The sequence below is a fragment of the Apteryx rowi genome, unplaced genomic scaffold, assembly GCF_003343035.1.
Source record: "Apteryx rowi isolate R43461 unplaced genomic scaffold, aptRow1 scaffold_237, whole genome shotgun sequence".
Lineage (NCBI taxonomy): Eukaryota > Metazoa > Chordata > Aves > Apterygiformes > Apterygidae > Apteryx > Apteryx rowi.
The window spans coordinates 22,334-41,849 of NW_020448719.1; the positions used below are offsets into that span (position 1 = coordinate 22,334).

Consider the following 19,516-nt stretch of genomic DNA (forward strand, 5'->3'; position numbering starts at 1 on the left):
GGGAAGGGAAGGGAAGGGAAGGGAAGGGAAGGGAAGGGAAGGGATTGCTGCATGTGAAGGAGGTGGATGGCAGTGGCTTGCAAGACCCTCATCTGGTCCTCAGGCCCCTGAATTTCGGCCACACTTACTTACATTTTAATAGTGTTTTCAAGATCCTTCACGTTCAGAAATGTTTTCTGTGCTGTTTTTCTAAAAATGACAGACAACCATATAATATATGTTCCTTTTTTCCATCTTCATTTCAGAGGTTTTGTGAGAGATTTAACCAATTAGATGTGTTTTTAATAAACAAATCTAGAGGCTCATATTTCTTTTCTTTTGTCCTTAAAGTTGGAATGCTGTCCTACAGACAATTGAAAACAGCATAGTCCTAATAGATTAAATCTGGTTGCACGAGTTTTAAAAAACACATTTTGGCTCTTGTTATCAGCAGAAACAAATTAGTATGTAGAAAACAAAGAAAATATGTACATGCTAGCATAGAGCTTGACTCTAATTAGCATAAAGGCCCCTCTCAAGAGCTTTTAAAAAATCTTATTATACTTGTGCGGTGTTTCTAAAAAGATTCAGGACTTTTAATTGAGTTTTTTTAAAAGTGTATGGTTAATTTAAAAATCTGGCATTCTGATCTGTAATAACCCACATGTAAAAGAGAAAAGCATTGTCAGAAGAGATGCTGCTTAGCTTGGTTCCCACAGATTTGGACTCGCCACCCTGAATTCAGCAGTTCACAAAACTGTAGCCTGAAGACTACCGGTGATTCCCCAATCCACAGAACCACACTGAATATAGTTTTAAGTTAAAAGTCTGATGATAATGCTGTAGCCTCTGATAAATGTGCAGGATGAACAGTGGTCTGTTGATCTAAAAAGTTTCGGAAATGCTGTACTAATCTATGTGTTTAGCTAAGGTTAGCTTTCAGATTTGAGCACATTTAGTAGGGAGTTGAGCTGAACCCAAACTGACTAAAATATTTTTTTTTTCCTAAAACTGTAACGGAACTGAACCATTCTTTTGAAGTTTTGTTGAACTTCGACCAGAACTGAACTGGAACAACTTTAGTCAGAGTTGAACCCAAACAGAACTGAAATGCAAAGTTTAAGGGTTTTATTCCTTGGATGTAAGGCATCACCTGTGTGCATCCTTATTCTGTAGCTGCAGGGTAAATGCAGAGCATAATCAACAGCTGATTTGTATTGCAAAAGATGAAACACTAGTAGTGCATTTACAGTTTCCATTAGTCAATTTATATTAAAAAGAAACGTCAGATTTTCCATTTAATCAGACTTAGACCTCTGCTGTCATCCTCATCCTTCCTATGCTTATCTATTTTCTTTTTGCCACTTTCTTTCTTTGCATGATGTCTCTGTTTAGCCTGTAAGCAAAGACATGATTGAATGCTGGCTATACTTAAGACAGCAAGACTGTAATCATTTACTTCAGTGGGAATCAGAGTTGCTAGATACATACCCATATGTTGTTAACTTTCTAAGATCTCCTTGGACCATATAAAACAAATAGCCATAATTGCCTGATCTGGCAAAAAGATACAGTAAATGCAAGTGATGCAATTGCTTGTGTTTATTTTCGATTTTAAAATGTAGGTACATTATCTGCAATTAAGTACAGCTGTCAGGATAACAGTGATGTGATACTGTAAGTCTCCAAGTTGGGTCACGCCAGTTCTAGATATAACACAGTTCCTTAGATTGTGATTATATCTGAAAAAAAGAAAAGAAAAAGAAAAGAAATTGAAAATAAGAAGTATAAGAAGTTAAGAAAGGAAACTTTCAGGAGCCATGCATTCTGTGCTAAAGAATGATCATATAGATGATCTGTAGTGTCCTTGGCTCCCTGGTGTCAGTCTGCATTGCTTACAAATGTTGCACTTTCTCACAGCCAGTATTACAAACTTTCCATAAGGTATGAAAATTTAAAAAAAACCTCAGTTGTACTTTGGTTACAACAGCAGCATACTTCTTTTTGGTTAGAATTGCTGATGACGACTTACTGTGTGGTTTCCAGTGTATCTTATTAATGTCACAGTAAATATTATGTTAATGCATTGGTTTGAAACAACCAATAGTGGTATTTAAAATTTTTATGTCTGTGTTCCTAGAAGACTAACATGTGTGCCTGAGGCAAAAATATTTACCTTGGTTTAATGGGTGTGTTGGTATGAGATATTGTTTTTCAATTATCTAAAACCAATTTAAATCCCTTGTATCAAATTATTTATCTGGAAATAATCCTAAATAAATGGGTATGGTCAATTAAACTAACACATTGTTTTAAAATTGCCTAATAGATAGCATTTCTGCAGAAACTGTCCACACAATAAGATATATATAATTTCTTTAAACATTTCTTAAATCCAGTGTACATCAAACTTTGCCTTTTAGACTGTGACTCACATTCTGTGTCCACATAAATACTCAACTTTGCTGTCAGCCATGGGAAAATCAAAGGGAAAGGACGTAAACTTTCTGAATGTCAATAAATGCATCTTCTTATGCAAAATCCTGAAGGTAAATACAATACTGAACAAATGCAGCATCCTAGCTCTACCAGTAATACTTTCAGTTGTATTTTTCCACAGCAAATATTTCCTGGGTACAGTATCTAACAAGGGCATGTAAAGGTTTCCATAAATAACTTCAAGTATACTTAAATCTGTATGCGTAGTCTAAACTGAATGTACACATAGGGTTCACATGGTGGCAACATTTCTAGCAGCAGCTGTAGCAGCCACCTTTTCTGGTTTTCCAAAGGGCAGGCATTAACAAGTTGACCAGACCACCGCCAGCTCGCTGTGGCTGCCTGCTACTTCAAGGTAGCGCTTTCCAGCCCTGCAGGGTCTTTTTTCCTTCATCGCTATTGCCATCCCCAGGCACTAAAGAAAAGAGCCGACATCGCTGAAACCCCTGTGACACTTGACACCTACACTATGATGGAAAGAAGTTCTGCAATGACATGGGATGGGAAATGACACTTATTCATTGCAATAGATCTGTGAATCAGTTTTCTCTCTTCTGTAGTACTTTGGTTTCAAATATTCATATAAAAGGAGCTATTGAAAGTGATGTTTTCATATTCAATAATACAAGAAAAAGCCTTGAGGACATACTGGATTGTGCATAGCACATGAAATGTGGTAGAAACAGGCTGGACCTCACCTAACTAAATGCTTTTCAGATATGAAAGTTTCATTTTTAGGCTGTTCAGATGAAAGTAATGAAACCAAATACATACAGTATTCAATACAGTATTGCTGTATATTTGAGATAATATCAGCATCTGAATGAGGTTTGGCTTAGCATATGCTTGCAAATAGGAACCAGCACCCATACCGAGTAGTGGGATCACCTGTTTCTAATGTCACAAAAACTCCATTTTTGTAAGTTTATTTTAGATACAACTCTTCCACTCTCTAAAGAATGTCCAGATGGCAGGAGAACAGTGGTATTCAAGATGTTAACTCCTGGAAGTGAGCCCTCCTCACGGAAATACCTTCTCATCACAGCCCCTCTGTACATGAAGCTGTACTGAGTTGTTAGCACAGGAGCCTGAGCCCTCATTTTACCCCAGCTGGTTGCAGGGCCCAGTCCCGCGAAGACTTACCCCAAGGGTTTTGCTGCGTGCGTGCAATGGGGCCACATCGCCTGAAAAATGTTGTAACCATGCAGGACACAAGCCCATACTGCTCAGAGGAGGCTAAAGCTCATGCAGAGCTGGCCTCGAGAACGTTAAAAGCCCTATTCATTTTTTCTTGTTGCTTGTTGCAATGTCTACTTCTTAATTTTTTTTCCCTTGATGGCTCAAATCAGCCTTGGCATAGAGGTGGTTTGGCTGTCTGTCTGCAGTGCTGAAGCCTCTAACTTACTATCATTATAGAGGAATGCTCAGTTTTTTTTCCCCCCTTGGGAAAAGAAGACATTAGAGCAGCAGGCATAGCTGATTTTAGGGTCTCCCAATTCTGCTCCCGTCCGAAAAACAAAAGCCGAGCAAACAGCTCCTGCTGAGAGGCTCCGCGGCCCTCGGCGCACCTCTCATTTCAAAAAAACCCAAAAACAACAACAAAAAACAACAACAACAAAAAACAACAACAAAAAACAACAACAACAACAAAAAACAACAACAACAACAAAAAAGCCACCTCTGCGAGGACAAGCAGCAGCACCGGGCAGCCCTCCCCCCTGACCGGCCGTCTAACGGACGGACTAACTGACTTAACGGACGCTCCGCGCGGCGCGGCGCGGCGCTGCCCACAACAAACATGGCGGCCCCTGCCCGCCCTCGCCGTCAGCGGCCCTTCCTCGGCGGCGGCGCCGCGAGCCGCGGCCGCTTCCGGCGAAGCCCGCTTGCCTGCAACAAAGATGGTGCTGCCCGCGCCGGCTCCGCGGGCGCCGCGCATAGCTCCCGCTTCCCTCTTGTAAGTACGGGGACAGGGCGGAGGGGCCCTCGCTGCCCGCGCCGCCGCCGCCCCCCTCTCCGCCCCGCTTGTGGGGAGGAGGGAGCCGCGCGGGGCCGGCGGGCGAGGAGAGCCCGCCCCGGGGCCTGGCCGACGGCTTCTCCTCCCCCGCGCCGCCGCCTCCCCCCGCGCCGAAACGTCCGAGGGGGCCGGGGCGGGCGCGGGTGGCGCGGCAGGGCCCAGAGCCGGGGCCGGGGCGGGGGAGAGGCGCCTCCCCTGCATTAACTCTGCCCCGCCGCCATCCGTCCCTCAGTCCTGTCCGCACCTCAGTTGTAAGCAAAACTTGGGGGGTTTTTCCTTTTTTTTTTTTTTTTTTTTTTTTTTAATTTGCGGGCACGCCGCGAATAACCCCGGCGCTCACGGGTTTGATAGGGTTGGCCTTCTCCTTACCGAGGAGGCAGGCATAGGCAGCCTTGTCCCGTTGGCGTTTGGGAAAGTGGCAGCCTTTGGCATTGGGGAAAGCACAAACGTGTTTCTAGCAAAAACTAACTAAATAAATGATGTTCGTTTTAGGGTCAGGAAGTTTTTTAGATCCAGGTTTTTCGAAAGTTTTATCCCCACTCTTGGAAAGATTTCTGCATCAGTGGATTCAGAAAAATCCAAACTTGTCCATGTGAGCATGGAAATAAATCAAGGATTGTGCTCATTCATCATCGTGACAAGGAGATGCATTTCCTGAAGTTTGCATCAACAATGAAAAGATACATTTTTGGAGCGTACCTGGGGAAGGTTTGAGCTGCGTCATCCTTTCATTTTTGAAGCAGAAGTAAACTGGAGTCTCATATTTTTGCTTTCCTTCTAGCACCTGTATTACCAGAGAAAATTATCCTAGTGCTTGACTCTGGATCCTTAGATATAGGCTGAGATTGAAATTAGATTTTTGCTGCATTAAACTCTGGCTCTAGAGCATTACACACCAAAATCCTGATAAACTTCCACGTCTGGCTGCTTAGTTCCCAACTCTGAACCAGCCCTTTCCTCCTCATGGTAAACACACATAAAGAAATACCTAATCTTAAAAATAACCCAAAACTTTAAATATCAAGAAACCCTATAACTGTGACCTCTGTGTTAAGAGGCCTGGTGGACTTTAAAACCTTGGTTATGCTCACAGTAATGTCAGTGGGCCAAATGCCTGTTTCAGCAGAAATTCTCCTTTCAGATTCATAACCGTAAAGGCATTCTTCAATGCAAGAAGGTGTGGACAGAGGTGGTTTTAAAAGGCCTTAATTTTGAAAAGTGTTGACCACTTGGGCCAGTAATGAAGAAGGGGAACTGAAATGTTTTGAACTGCCTGAGGACTCAGTGTTCCCTGTTCAGTGCATGGGTGAGCCTCTTAGATGAGCCTCATGACAAACGACGCAGCATGTGAGACGGCGGTGTTTCATAGTGTCAGAAACGGTTTCCTGCCTGGGTTTAGGTAATTCCCTCAGAATTGTGGCTAGATGCCTCCCTCAAATTGTGCAAGCACTTTATCAGCTCAAGGGTGGTCAGGGAATCCCCCCAGAAAGGGGAAATAGTGGGAATCTGCTTCCTAAATTGTATCTGGTTTTGCTTTAATCTGGTGATTGCTCCCAGTAGTGAAAAAGTATTATATAGAGACCAGAATCTGCAGTTTCACCCATCCAAAATGAGCATCCTAACATCAGCCTAGAGAATCCAGTCTCATTTGCTGTTCTTCTGTCACCTTGCCTGCACTATCATCTCTTAATGGAGTTTGACGCAGTCTGAACTATGCGTAGCAAATTAGGCTTTTTTAAGAACATCTGTGCCAGGACAGCTGTTGTTTGATCCTCAGATGACCCTAGACAGAAGGCAGGCATTTCAAAATTCAGTTCAGAATATCAGAAATCTGCTGGCTAGCTCGGTAAAGATGCAGTCCTCCTGAGAAGGTGCCCTCTAACATTGCTTTCAGCACTTGGGGAAAGCTTTGTCAGAGAGTGGCTTTATCACAGGGTGTCAAACATGGGGTTTTTCTGTCTCTCTCTTTTGGCCATAAGCTCTTACATTCTGTCCAAAATGCTGCTTAGGGGCCTATATATTTTAACATCCAAGCCATTTAGGCGTGTCCTTGATGGGGCCTTGGAAGTCAGTAGGCATCTCTGACAATTTAAAGGCATTAGCAGGTTTCCTACAAAAGCTTTGAAAATCTCAAATTCTCCCTGTATCTTCAAGCTGAAGTATGGTTTCTGCAAGGCCCAGCTGTCAGAACAGCAGCTCCTAGTTTAATTATCAGAAATTCTCTCGGTAATCACAGATGACACGTGCTACAGTTTTTTTGGTTTCGTGATTTAGTCATGAGAAAGTATTTAATTGTATTACTCCGTCATTTTCCTTTTCAAGTGCCATTAATGGGCCTAAGGATGTGTTTGTTGTTAACGACTAGGCTAGACGTCTTGATTCAGTTCACAGCTCTGGCACTGACTCCTGATATGATCTGGGATGAGTTGCTTCGTCTCTCTGGGCCTTGATTCCTCTTCTGTAGAGTGGCTATAAAATGCATCTTTTCCAGCTTTTGTCTAGTCAGAGTGTTATTCAAGTGAAATGGAAGCTGACAGAGGGCATCCGTTTGCTTTCTATAAATGCATTAGAAGAGTAAATACCAGGGAGGGAGAAGAGCTACTTAAGCTAAAGAACAGTTTTGTCAGAAAAACAAATGCCTATGAATAAAAGATGAATAAATTTAAAATGGAAATTTGAAGAAAGTTTCTCATCATCAGATCAGTCAAGTTCTAGAACAGCTTTCCAGGATGAGTCAGGGGAGAGAACAGCTTGGTGTATAAGATGCACTTCTAGCCTTTCTAGAATTAATATGCATTGCATAAGCCAAAGCCCTGCTGACTCTGTCACTGTCACTGCTAGCAGTGCTGTTTCTATTAGTCCTGTTGCTGGTTTTCTGCTACCGCGGCAAAAGTACTGCAACAGCAATAATGTCAGAGACAGCAGTAATAGAGGTCAATTGTGCCATGTGTTTAATTTTGGGGGGATAGAGTCTCTTATGGACTGGCAAATACTCTAGCTGCTTTTGGTATGGGCCTTGACCAGTTAATGGATGGGGTTATTTGGCATGGTTGTTTGTTCCAACAAAGGACCAGTCTTCACAATGCCAAAGGTTCCCTTCCTGTCTAATACTTCCCAGAAATGGCTGCATTTTAGCTTCTGAGACAGTGAAATCTGAGCAGGAAGAAGATGGCTGGGATCACTAATAGTTTTCCCAGGTTGATGGTTCTGAGTTTGGCATTCTTTCTAAAAGTTGCCAGGTATCAAACATCACTTCCAGATGTTAAAGATTGAAGTATTTTAATCTCCATGCATGTTCCTACTCCTTTTCTCGTATTCTAGGTTGTCAGATGGATGCCAGAGACAAGTTACTTCTACGCTCCCTGCGTCTGGAGCTCTGCACAGAGGTGCTCGTGGATGGACTTGTTATTCAGTATCTCTACCAAGAAGGGATTCTCACAGACAGTCATGTTCAAGAAATAAAATCCCAAACCACCAGTCAAAGGAAAACCATGATGCTCCTTGATATTCTTCCTACTAGAGGACCAAAGGCATTTGATGTATTCTTGGATTCCTTGCAGGAGTTCCCATGGGTTAAAGACAAGTTGAAAGCTAAGCGTAAGGAAATGACAGTAGAAGATCCTGCAGGTAAGGCCAGAATTGTTATTGCTGTTGTTTTGAAGCTTGTTCTCAGCTGTAATTTTGAATGTATTGAGTGTACCGGTAATGTCAAGTTATGCATCATATAGATATGGAGCATGATACCAGCATAGGGCACAGCCTGAATTTCCTGGAAGCCAGCCAAATGCCAGGAAGCATTGCAAAGTTTGAGGAGTGAGCAAGGCTGAGTTTCTGGATACTGGGAGGCAGCAGCTTCCATAGGGAAAGGCTGCATTTGGAGGGTCTGAGATGCAGGATCCAGACTCCCTTACCACAAAAGGGGTGGACTGTAAAGAGTAGTTTTAACTAGCCGAACAGCAGTCTCTCCACAATCCATACCTAATTAATCTATGTTTTATGTATGTTTTACAGTGTTTCACTTCTGTATTGTTGATATTGGCAGGATTTTTATTTACTTGATTTTATTATGGTTTTAATAGTTTTAATTTAGTGATATCTACTAATTTAGAATTATGTGGTTTATTGTGTTTATCAGAGTGCAAATGTCTAGGATCATTACCTCCAAAGTTACTAGCCATTGCTTAACTTTAAAAAGAGCTTAGGAGCCAGAAGATTTAGTGGATGTTAGATAATCTTATTTAGTCAAATCACTTGTTTTCTGACATTTAGATGTATTTCTAAAACAGTTTTCTGAGCTTGATGTTTGCTCTGAAGTGATTTTTTTCTTTTTATGAATACACATGTATTGTTGAGCTGTTCTGAAGCATGAGGAAAAGTGCTTAAAATACATTTTTCCTGTCCTAGTAAAGATTTTTTGTAACATGCCTGAGCTGTTATCCTAATGTTACCAGTTTAATAGTGAAGTCATCCTCACTTGGGAACATTGTTTCTGAGCAGTCAGATTAACCTCTCTCCTTTCCCCTTCAAATCCCACCTGATTTGGCTTCGATCTTACTATGATGCACATGATGTGATTTTTCCAGTGTCAGTGTGTTTTGCATGAGACTCTAAACTTGTGAAGATGTGTTACTAAGAACTGTTGAACATCATGCGTGCCTACATCTGAGTTAGCTGCACACCCAAGAATGTTTTGTGAAGATCTGCTGGACAAATGTGACATTATCTTACCTTAGGACATTTTAAATGGAATATTATGACAGCTTTTCTTTCTGTTGGACCTGTGTGGAGATTGCTTTATGCTTGCTCCCCAGCTGCAGAACCAGGTAAAAAGCTTCTAGAACTTTTTGGAGAATAAATATCACGTGCCTCCCATAGGTGAAAACACTGAGTTCTCAGCACAATGCAATCTCGTGGTATCGAAAGTGTTGAAAAAGACCTTGTTGATATGACAAATCCTGTCATGCTCATGTTCTGTATTTGCCTTACAAATCAGTGTGTTTGCTAATTGCTGGTTAAGCTTTTGAATAATGTCTGCAGTTCCACAAACACATGCACATAGTCACCAAGTACACTCAAGATCATGTATTTTGTTACTAGAAAAATAGTTTCAGATGTTTATTCTTTTGATTCTCTTGTGGATTGTTTCTTCCCATTCTTGATAGTTTGTGACTAACATGCTGTATTTATGCATATCAGATTCTTTGGTTTCAAGTGGGTTGACTGTACCTGGTAATCCTATTGCCAAATCTTGTGTGTGAGCTAGAAAAGACTTACAGATTAGATCAAAGGTTACCATTATTTTTACTGTGGCAATACAAAATGTGAAAACAGGATAAGAGGCAAATAACCAAGTCAGTTTTCATATTTGTGCACGTTCTTTGGGAGTACCACCTGTGCCTTAATAAATAATGAATGCATCCTGAAATTAACTGAAAATTATGGTGATGTCGTCAGTGCTGTTTGCATGCAAAAAAATGTGGTTTGGGATAAAAAAAAGCCTCACTTTGCATTCTGAACAACAAACTTGTAAGCTTTTGTCTCAGTAGAGTGCTTGAGCATATGCTTGACTTTAAGCATGGAAAAAGCCATTGGCTCTAATAAAACTGTAAGCATACTTAAAATTAAGTACATTCTTTAGTGCCATGCTAGATAACTTAACTTCTATCTTATTGGAAACAGTTCTTATAAATGGTGATTTGTCACTGGCAATTTGTTTTAAAGAATCCATTTGTAATGAAAAGAGTCTACTATATACACGTTACCTTTTTTAAAACCATAATACTTTTAAAATCAAAACTGATTTTATGGCCTCAAGTTTTTAAATCTTTATTCCTCTGAATCATGCATACTTATGGAAATAGCCTGCCTGCTGTTCACTTGTTTGTGCGCAGTTAAAATTCTGTTTACTCAAGCAAAGTGTCCTCAGCTTTTGCAGATCTTTTGCAGGATGCGGGACTGGTGGCAAGTTGTTCCTTGAAGGAAGGCTTTATTTTATAGTCTCTTTGACTTCGGAAGGACTACATGTAGGATTTTTAAATTCAGTATTAGCTTTTCCCTATCTGAGCATGAAAACTGTGGCACCTGCACAGTGATTTTCTATGTAGGCCTTTGGATTATTGTGCATCTTGTTCAAAGAGATCAGGCTTGCTATCTTTGGTTCAGCCGAGAAGTATAGTTTGTTGGATCCCGGTCAAATAAAATCACAACTGTACTTGTTAAGAAGTTTTTAATTTGTTTTCTTCCACTAGTTAAAAAACAGAAACCAAACACAAATTTTAGGAGGAGGACAGAAATAAAAACATTTTTAGTGACATTTTCTACGAGCCCTGTAACTATGATCTGGTGGGCTGAGCAGCTGTGGAATGAAAGCCAAAGTCTGAGACCCAAACAAGACGCTGCCACTGACTCATTGTGAGGCTTTGGGCAAATTGTTTCGAGCCAGTGGATTTATCCGTTCACAACTCGGGTAACTCCGTATAATGTTCACGGAGCAGCATAGAGAGTGTCTGTAAATCAGTCCGGGATTCAACCCAGAGTATGCTGTTTGGCTGTTTGCAAATAAATGAACCTTAAAATTTTTGATATCCTGAGTTTTATTGCTGAATGACGATTTGACTTAAAAAACATAGTTCTGTGTACTGTTATCTGCTGTTGTTACAAGCAGCTCAGAAAGCCCTAATCCTGCAGAGCACAAGCAGTAGAGTTCCCACTGGAATGCATAGAGTGACTTGCAGGCAAGTAGGGCTACTTGCATCTGTATAAATTCACCAAAGAGACCCAAGATTGCTTCCCCTTGTTTGTTTACTGTGTACATGTGACAGCCTGTTGACTAGCATCCATTTTCTCCTCTCGCTTGTGTGGTTCTGTCAGATGGTCACAACTTCAGGAATACCTTTTCTTAAGGTTGGGAAAACAAGATTACAAAACAAAAATTGTCAGGATGGAAATTCAGAGTCATGTGCTTTGGAGGTAATTATTAATGACCTAAAATAGTTCAATTTCAAGATGACAAGGTACGTTTCTTGCTTAAGAACCTAGAATAAAACAGTTCACCCTGTGCATAGTGGCCTTGCAAGACTTATAAATCATTCTAAACATCAAACCACAGCGTGAGTTTCTGCTTTTGAAGATAGAAACTTCTGCTGTGGTAAGAGTTAACAAAAGTACTGCAAGTCTATTTCATTAGGAAAAAACTGTGCTGTTTTTTTCTGCCCTAGTTCGGCTAACTTTATGCCTTTGTCAGGAGCATAAATCTTCAATATAGTATTATAATTCCTATGAAAGACTACAGCTGTTGGCAACAAAATTCCATTCTTTCTAGGAACAGCAAACAGTTACTCAATATTTTTTACACTGAGCAAAAAAATGTAAGATTTGAGGGTGTTTATCGGAATGGTTTTCTGATCTCTCTCTGCTCAGGAATTTTTTTGCCCAAGTATTATATTTCTATGTATACTGTATGTTGCTATAAAATTATTTATTTCTAGAAGTGTTAGTCCTGCATGTCTTTGTAGTATAGATTATTTCTTCACAGGAAATAACAACATGCTGAGAAAAGAGAAAGAGAAAAATCTGAGATACAGTTGTTTGCCAGTGGAATTCTGCAGCAGCAGTTGCTGTCCTGGCAAACGTGAGTGAATTTGGGGCATGGAATCCCGCAGGATCATCTTGAGAAGGCTGTTTTGTCACAACTAAGCAAGGGATGTTTTCTAATGCATGATTTCTTTCTTGTGGTACCTCGTCAGGAGTTTGTATTAGGGTCTTGTAGACATAAGTGAGGTGGGGGGTTTTGTCCTGTTTTGATGTGATTGGGTTTTTTCCACGGGCATGTGAGGAATGAGTGTTCTTGTATACCTATATGAAGCTTCATGTTGTGTAACATTTTGGATGCAGCATGCAAACCCAAAACAAAGCAAAACGTGCTTTTGCTGAGAAAGCATTCCTTCCTTTCCCCCCCCCGCTCTCCCCCTCGCCTGGCCCCAGCTTTACCAAAGTCCTTTTTCCACAGCTGGGTTGTAGGTTTCTAAGAATTCTGATTCAAATGCAACAGCATTAGGGCATGGGGAAGGTTAGCATCTCTTCTTACCTTTTGTTGCCTGCTTCCTGCCCTCTTCCTATCCTGCTTCCTCTGACCCCTAATGTAGTGAGGAAACAGCCTGGTCTCTTTCCTTTTCCATTTAGATGTCAGATAGGAGAGCAGCTGATGAATTCTTTTTCTCTCTCTAAAATGGTGGACAGAAGAGGGTGGTTTTTTCTCTTTCTTCTCTTTCCCTCCCCTCTCTTATATGGTCCAGTGACAGAAGGGGGAGTTTCTTCCCATGTTTGTCTGAAGGAAAGGGATGGGCTTAGCAGCCTTGGCCGCACTGGACTGACCTGGAGATGAAGGAATGCCCTCGTGCCATATCCCAGTGTGCCTGAAAGCTGTAGAAAACACTCTCCAGTTCTCTTGAGAGATTCAAATATATCCTTGCAGGAGAATTTCCCAAACTCTTTTCCGTATTCCCAGCTCCCCTGAAAATCGGGTGTTACATTTACGGCTTTGGCTTTGCTCGTGACCGCAGTGAGATCTGTGAAGTCTGGCATTAAAGGTCTGTGCACACACTCAATAAACAGCATGCATCATGATATGGACAAGTAATCAACTTCCCCAGTTCCACAGAGCATTCTGTGTGTACATGTCAGTTTAAATGTGTGTGAGTATGAACGTAAGATCTTTTTTATAGCTTAGGGAATATTTGCTTTGTTGCTTTTTTGCCGTGTTAATAAGCAGCTGTGTTTATGCTACTCACATTTACATTTTTTGCTTTGGGAAGCCGAGATCGTAGGCAACACTGATAAGAACTGTAGTATTTCCTGTCCTGTCTCAAACTGTTTCCTTCAGATAAATTAACAGAAGGAGATAACCATAGTTAGTATCATCCTTGATGACACAGATATGTGAGGCTAATAATAATACAGATTTAATAACAGGTATAGTGTCCTGGCAATGGGAGAAGAGAACTAAATCCTGGCAAGGGAAGTATTTGGACCAGCCGTGACTGATCTCATACCAGTGCTTATAACTCTTAACCGGTGCTGCTAAGAGGAAGCAATGGTAATAGGGCTCGAGGGCTCCCTCATGCAGAGAATGGAGACATCCATCTGCTGCCAGATCTCATGACTTCCAAGGTTTACTGCTGCCCTAGGGCCTGAATCCAGGGTATCACAGAGAGATTGCTAAGGCCTGTCCAGCCTACAGTTGCTACTAGTAATACTGCCAGGGTAGACCCTCACCAGATTAAGGATGACTACAGGGATCAGCAAACCAGAGTGAAGGGGTGGAGCCCAAGTGATGTTCTCCTCCACCCTGTCATTCAAGGGAAAAAGCTTGGACAGGAGTTGATGCATCCTGTGGATTGTCTGTGCACCTGGTGGCATGGCCAGTATTTTGGACTCTACAACCACAAGACCCTTTTCAAGAAAAGAGGACTGCTAGGAACAGATGGGATCTACCTGACAGTGTGGGGCAAAAGCATCTTTACCAGCAGGCTTGCTAACCATGAGGAGGGATTTAGATTAGGTTCATCAGGTGATGGAGACCAAAACCTGCATATAGATGTCAGAACAGAGACTGGGGGAAGCAGACAAGGGACAGCATAACAGGGGATGCTCTTGCACTGCCTTTGAGAAAGTGAGGCAACTATTTCAAGTGCCCCTGCACACAGCATGGGAAACAAATGAGAGAAAGTGGAAGTCCATGCACAGTTGCAGAGCTGTATCATTGGACTTGCAGAGACATGGTGGGATGGCTCACATGACTGCAGTTGTGTAGTGGATGGCTTTAGGCTCCTAGAAGACAAGGAAGATGTTGCAGTCTATGCAAAGGAGTGTCTTGAATGCACAGAGCTTTGCTATGGCATGGTCAACAGGCTGGTCAAGAGCTTATGGATTAGGATCAGAGGGGAGGCCAATAAGGGGTACATTGTGGTGGTATCTGTTAAAAGACTACCTGATCAAAAACAGGCAGAGCCTGGAGAAAAGAAAGCTTTGGGTGGACCTAGTAGCAGCCATCCAGTACCTACAAAGAGGTTATCAAGAAAAGACAAAGCCAGGCTCTTCCCAGTGGTGCATGGTGGGAAGATAAGAGATGATGGGCATTAGCTGAAGTGAGAGGTTCTGACTGGATATAAGGAGAAACTTTTTCCGCATAAGGACAATCAAGCAGTGGAGCAGGAGCGCAGAGAGGGTGTGCAGTCTCCATCTTTGGAGGCTGGCAAGACTTGACTGGAAAAAGCCATGAGTGAACTGGTCTGATTTCACAGCTGATCCTGCTTTGAGCAGGAGGTTGGAATACAGACCTCCTGACGTCCCTTCCAACCTAAATTGTCCTATGATCCTTTGAAGCCTTCTTTAAAGAGTGCCCCTATTGCAAGCCCTGCTTTTCAGGGAAACTTTAACCTGTTTATTGGAAATGCAACACAGTAGGGCAATCCAGGAGATTTCTGGAGTGCAGAAGAGACTATCTTTATGAGTATGCTAGACAGGTAGACTAAGGGGGAGGTGCAATACTGGCCGTGCTACTCATGAATAAGAAAGAATTGTTTAGGAATGTGATTGTTAATGTCAATCTTGGCTGCAGTTACCATGAAGTGATAAAGTTTAAGATCCTGAAAGAAGTGAGGAAGGCAAGTAGCAGAGTAAAGATCCTGGACTTCAGTTTGTTCATGGAACTGGTTGGTGGGAACCTGTAGGAGACAGCTCTGAAGGGCAAAGCACCCAGGAGACCTGATTGGTCATCAAGGAAAACCTCTTCAAAGCACAAAAATAGTCCATTCCAGTGTGCAGGAAAATAAGCAGACATGGCAGGAGGCCAGTTTGGCTGAATGAGGAACTCGCAACTGAGCTCAAATTCAGAGAGGAATTTTCTAGGAGGTGGAAGGTGGTCCAGGAGGTAGCCGGGACAGACTACCCAGGAGCAATGTAGAAGCATTGTGTGGGTGTGTAGGGATAGAGTTATGAAGGCTAAAGCTCATTTGCATTTGAAACTGGTCAAGGACATGAAGGACAACAAGATGGGTTTCTACAGGAAAACTGCAGGGAAAGGAAGACTAAGGAAGATGCTGGCCTGTTGCTGAATGCAGCAGGCAACCACTGATGAAGGACACAGAAAAGGCTGAGGTACTCAACGTCAGCTTTGCCTGCGTCTTCATACTTAAGGTCTGTTTTAGGTCTTCCTGGTCTCTGTGCCAAGTGGTGGAGTTTGGGTGAGGGAGATGCTGTTTATAGTAGAAGAGAATAGAGTTAGGAACTACCTAAGTAAACTGGACATATACAAATCCATGGAACTGGATGGGATGCATCTGAGGGTGCTGAGAGAGTCAGCCAATGTCTTTGAGAGACTGCCGTCTATCATGTTTGATAGGTTATGATAAGCCAAGTGCACGAAGGGCAACAAAGTGACCGGGAACAGCCAGCATGGATTTACCATGGATAAATCATGCCTGACCAACTTGATTCTTGCCTCCTATGACAAAATGACTGGCCCTGTAGGTGAAGGGAGGAGATTGCATTTACCTTGACTAAAGCAAGGCTTTAGGTCAGCACAGTCTCCCATAGCGTTCCTGTGGCTAGTTGGAAAGGTATGGACTGCGTGGGTGGACTGCAAGGTGGGTGAAAATAGGCTGGGCCACCAGGCTTAAAGGGTAGTGGTCAGTGGTTCAATATTATCCAACTGGAGGCTAGTTATGTGTGGTGTTCCTCGGGATTGTTGGGGGACCAGTGCTGTTTAACCTTTTTGTCAGTGACCCGGGTTACTAGGAGGGAATGTATCTTCAGGAAGCCTGTAGGTGAATTAACTTTGCACGCTTGTTTGTGTTCTGCAATCTTCTGAATTGTGCCTGGATCAGGAAGGCAGAATGACTCTAGACCTTGTGGAGCAGTTGACACAGGAGAGTGGGGCTGCCTATCGGAGGGATCCCAGCGAGCTGGAGGAATGGGCCAGCAGGAACCTCATGAAGTTCAGTAGAAATAAGTGCAAAGTTCTGCACCTGGGATACAAAATTCTCACAAAATAGGACAGGCTGGGCACTGACTGGCTAGCGGCAACTCTGCAGAAAAGGAGCTTGGGGTCTTGGAAGACAGCAAGTGTGATAATAAATACTAACCATGTCCTGGACCACATTAACAAGAACAAAGCCAGCAGGCTGAGGGATGTGATTATTCCCCTGTAGTTGGTATTCATGAGACCATATTTTAAATACTGTATGTAGGAGTAGAATAGAGCCAGCCAGAAGTGAAACCTCCAAACTGTGTAAAGACTGCATCAACACATCCTCAACACAAACTGTATCAGTCTATAGGTTCTCTCCTATTACGCTGCACTGCTTGCTAATATAGACATAGCCTTTTCTGGCCAGTGGATGAGGTGGTTTTGTCCATAAACACCTGCAGTTTTGGAATCCTTTCTTTCCAAAATACTGTATTCATACATAAGTATAGAGGTAGATGATACCAGAGCTGCTGCTGCTGCAGATAAATGCATAATTTCTTTGCTTATTTAGGTATAATGCTGTTTCTCGTCTTTGGGAATGTCAGTTCTAAACGGCTTACAGAGTTTCCTACCTGCAGTTTTCCATTAGACCATATATCATAATTCTCTGTCCATTTTTCTCCTTAACTTGCACCACAGTATGATAAACTCATGCCAGTGTCTTTTACTTCCATAAAAATAGTTGTGGTCCTCTGTGATCGTTGAGATCCGTTAATTGTTGCCAGCATCCCGCTGTTGGTCTTGTCTCATGATGTGGCAAGGAAGCTATTGAAAATGCTTTGTACAGACAATAATAATTGTTTTCTAGAGCAGAGGGGAAAATTTCTTTAAAGGACCTAATCCTGTGGTTCGATATAGGCAGTGGATAAACATGAAAAAGTGAGATGCAGTTATTATTTTTGCATTACATATCAGTACAGGCATTCTGTTGATACTAATTAATGCCCCTTGTGGCCTATGTGTATACACTAATATATGCTCCAGAGTAACTGAGAGAACTTCATACTTAAGACTTGTTAGACTTCTTTTCACCAAATTTTTCTTCATGAATGTTTTCCTTCAGAGCTGGCCAGCTCTTATTTTAACACCTCCTGAATTGCCTTGGAGCGCCATCTGAAAATGTTTGTTTAATTGTTGTATTCCCACTGCAGAGAGACAATCTATTGTCTTTTATAATTTAAGACTGTGAATGCTGTTTTTAAAAAGCAACCAAACAACAAACACACCCACCTTAGCTTGCATGTGCTGTGGAGGTTGCCTAGCTGTCCAAAGTCAGTAAAAATGTTAACTTGTGTCTTGTAGTGAAAGTCTGATTCCACTGCAATCGCCAGCCAGGCTCCTACTGACTTGAGTAGGACAAAGATTTTGCCACTGATGGCTGTAAATTTTTTTTTTTTGGTGAAGGAATGGATACTGTGCTGTCTTCCCTGCACTGACATGACAGCATGTCTTGACCTTCGTAGAAAAATCATTTCTGCAGATGCAAAGCTATTACTAGTTCAGACTCCAGGGCTCTGTCTTTCAGATTTGTTTATTTGTTTTTATTGATATATGTTTAGACAAGTAGGAATTGGAGCACCCAGGTATAAGTCATTGTAACCTCAGAGGGATGCAGCTGCAGTCTATCTTGTTAGGAGATTTAAGGTTTTATATACAAGACTTGAAAAGCCGATTGTTATCTATTTGGTAATTGTCTGTGTAAACAGAAAGCCTGTTTTCTTGCTTCTCTGAGCCACTGAACCATTGTCCCAGTATCCTGTCAGATTTTCTTTCTAAAGTTTTCTTCCTGCTGTTGCTTTGTCTGTGAACAGATTTGTGTTCCTTCATATCCTGACACATTGGCAAGGAGCTGTACGTGCGTTTTGACAAGCACCTCGGTTTCACAACATTGGGAACAGAAGCGAAGCTTCGGTGTATAGCGAAGCTTCCAATATACCTTTAGAGAAGGAGCTGATTTGATTTATATTACACAGTTGGTGTGTGCGGAAAATAAGCCTTAATGCATTAGGCCAAGGGGAATAAACTGCCATTAGTGCACCACCTCTCCTGGCAGCCTTCTTAATCTGAGGGTTTCACCACCTTGTCTGGGATTTTCTAAACTATTACTTGTTAACCCAAGTCAGCCCCAACCCTCCTCCCCTTCAAAGTCAAGGGTAAGCTTCCCTTGGCTTTAAAGAAGGCAGATTTAGTCCTGTGCTGCTGCTTTTGAAAGTCTTACCTTTCATTTGTACTTAATGATGTGTTGAGCTCTTTAATGAACAGCCTGTTTCAGTTTTGGCTCTTTCTAGTAAAACGCGCTGTGAATGAGTGAAGGGACTTTGTGTAGTTTTGAACAGGTAAAGGGTTAACTAGCTAAGCTGCCAAAACTGGGATTTTCTGACTTGCTCTGGTAGGAGGTAAGCTTCCTTAATGGACAGCTGATTCCATCTTTAAGCAGGGCTATATGGATCCTCAGCAAAATAAGTGCTGAGGAAATAAAACCGGAATAAAAAGGAAAAACAGTATTTTCTAGTCTCCCTGTGTAAAGAAAGGATTTCTTTAAATATATTTTTATTTACTGCAGTTGATGGCCATGTTTGCTTAGCTCTTCAAAATGACAATACATTTTCTTTATGCTTAACTCGTCTTCTGTTTAATTAAAAAGTCGTACTTTTCTCTGCGATCCAATTCTGCCACATGCTGCATGAGATCAGTTTCTCCTTCTATCCTTGAGCAGTGCCTGCTGTAGTTAGCGCTGCCAAATGCTCTTATTGTTGCCCCTTGTTTCACATGTTCATGATGATCTGAGAAGTTCACCTGTAAAACACTTGTTTTAAAAGTCACGTAAGGTTATAGGTAGGAATGCTGACTGGCTGTTCCTAGTAGAAATTAATTGAGGATTCTTAGGAAATTGCACTTGCAGGCATCTGACTCCAAAATGTGAATCCTCAAATCTTCTTCTGAGTTGCTGTCTATACCCAGAGCCAAGTCCCTAGGCGCTGCCGTTTTTGCCATCT

At 42.0% G+C, this 19,516-nt stretch overlaps 1 protein-coding gene and 1 long non-coding RNA gene across 6 annotated transcripts in view; one reads left to right on the forward strand and one right to left on the reverse strand.

The window, feature by feature from the left end:
* Positions 1 to 1,548: 1,548 nt before the first annotated feature.
* Positions 1,549 to 4,125, reverse strand: LOC112966196. The gene is made up of 2 exons (XR_003253533.1): positions 3,622 to 4,125; positions 1,549 to 1,721 (listed from the first exon to the last, which is right to left on the reverse strand). It is a non-coding gene; the product is annotated as an uncharacterized LOC112966196 (long non-coding RNA).
* Positions 4,126 to 4,347: 222 nt separating this feature from the next.
* CRADD (CASP2 and RIPK1 domain containing adaptor with death domain) overlaps positions 4,348 to 19,516 on the forward strand; it is an 83,809-nt gene continuing 68,640 nt past the window's right edge. Inside the window, exons 1-3 of one of the 5 annotated variants that reach the window (XM_026066049.1) lie at positions 4,359 to 4,432; positions 4,985 to 5,200; positions 7,814 to 8,119. In XM_026066049.1, coding sequence (XP_025921834.1) covers positions 7,822 to 8,119 — 298 coding nt within the window. In that variant the 5' untranslated portion in view covers positions 4,359 to 4,432; positions 4,985 to 5,200; positions 7,814 to 7,821. Of the gene's footprint in view, positions 4,433 to 4,679; positions 4,744 to 4,984; positions 5,201 to 5,233; positions 5,459 to 5,490; positions 5,892 to 7,813; positions 8,120 to 19,516 lie in introns of those variants that run through there. The other 4 variants (XM_026066047.1, XM_026066050.1, XM_026066051.1 and 1 more) reach the window with 4 other exon arrangements.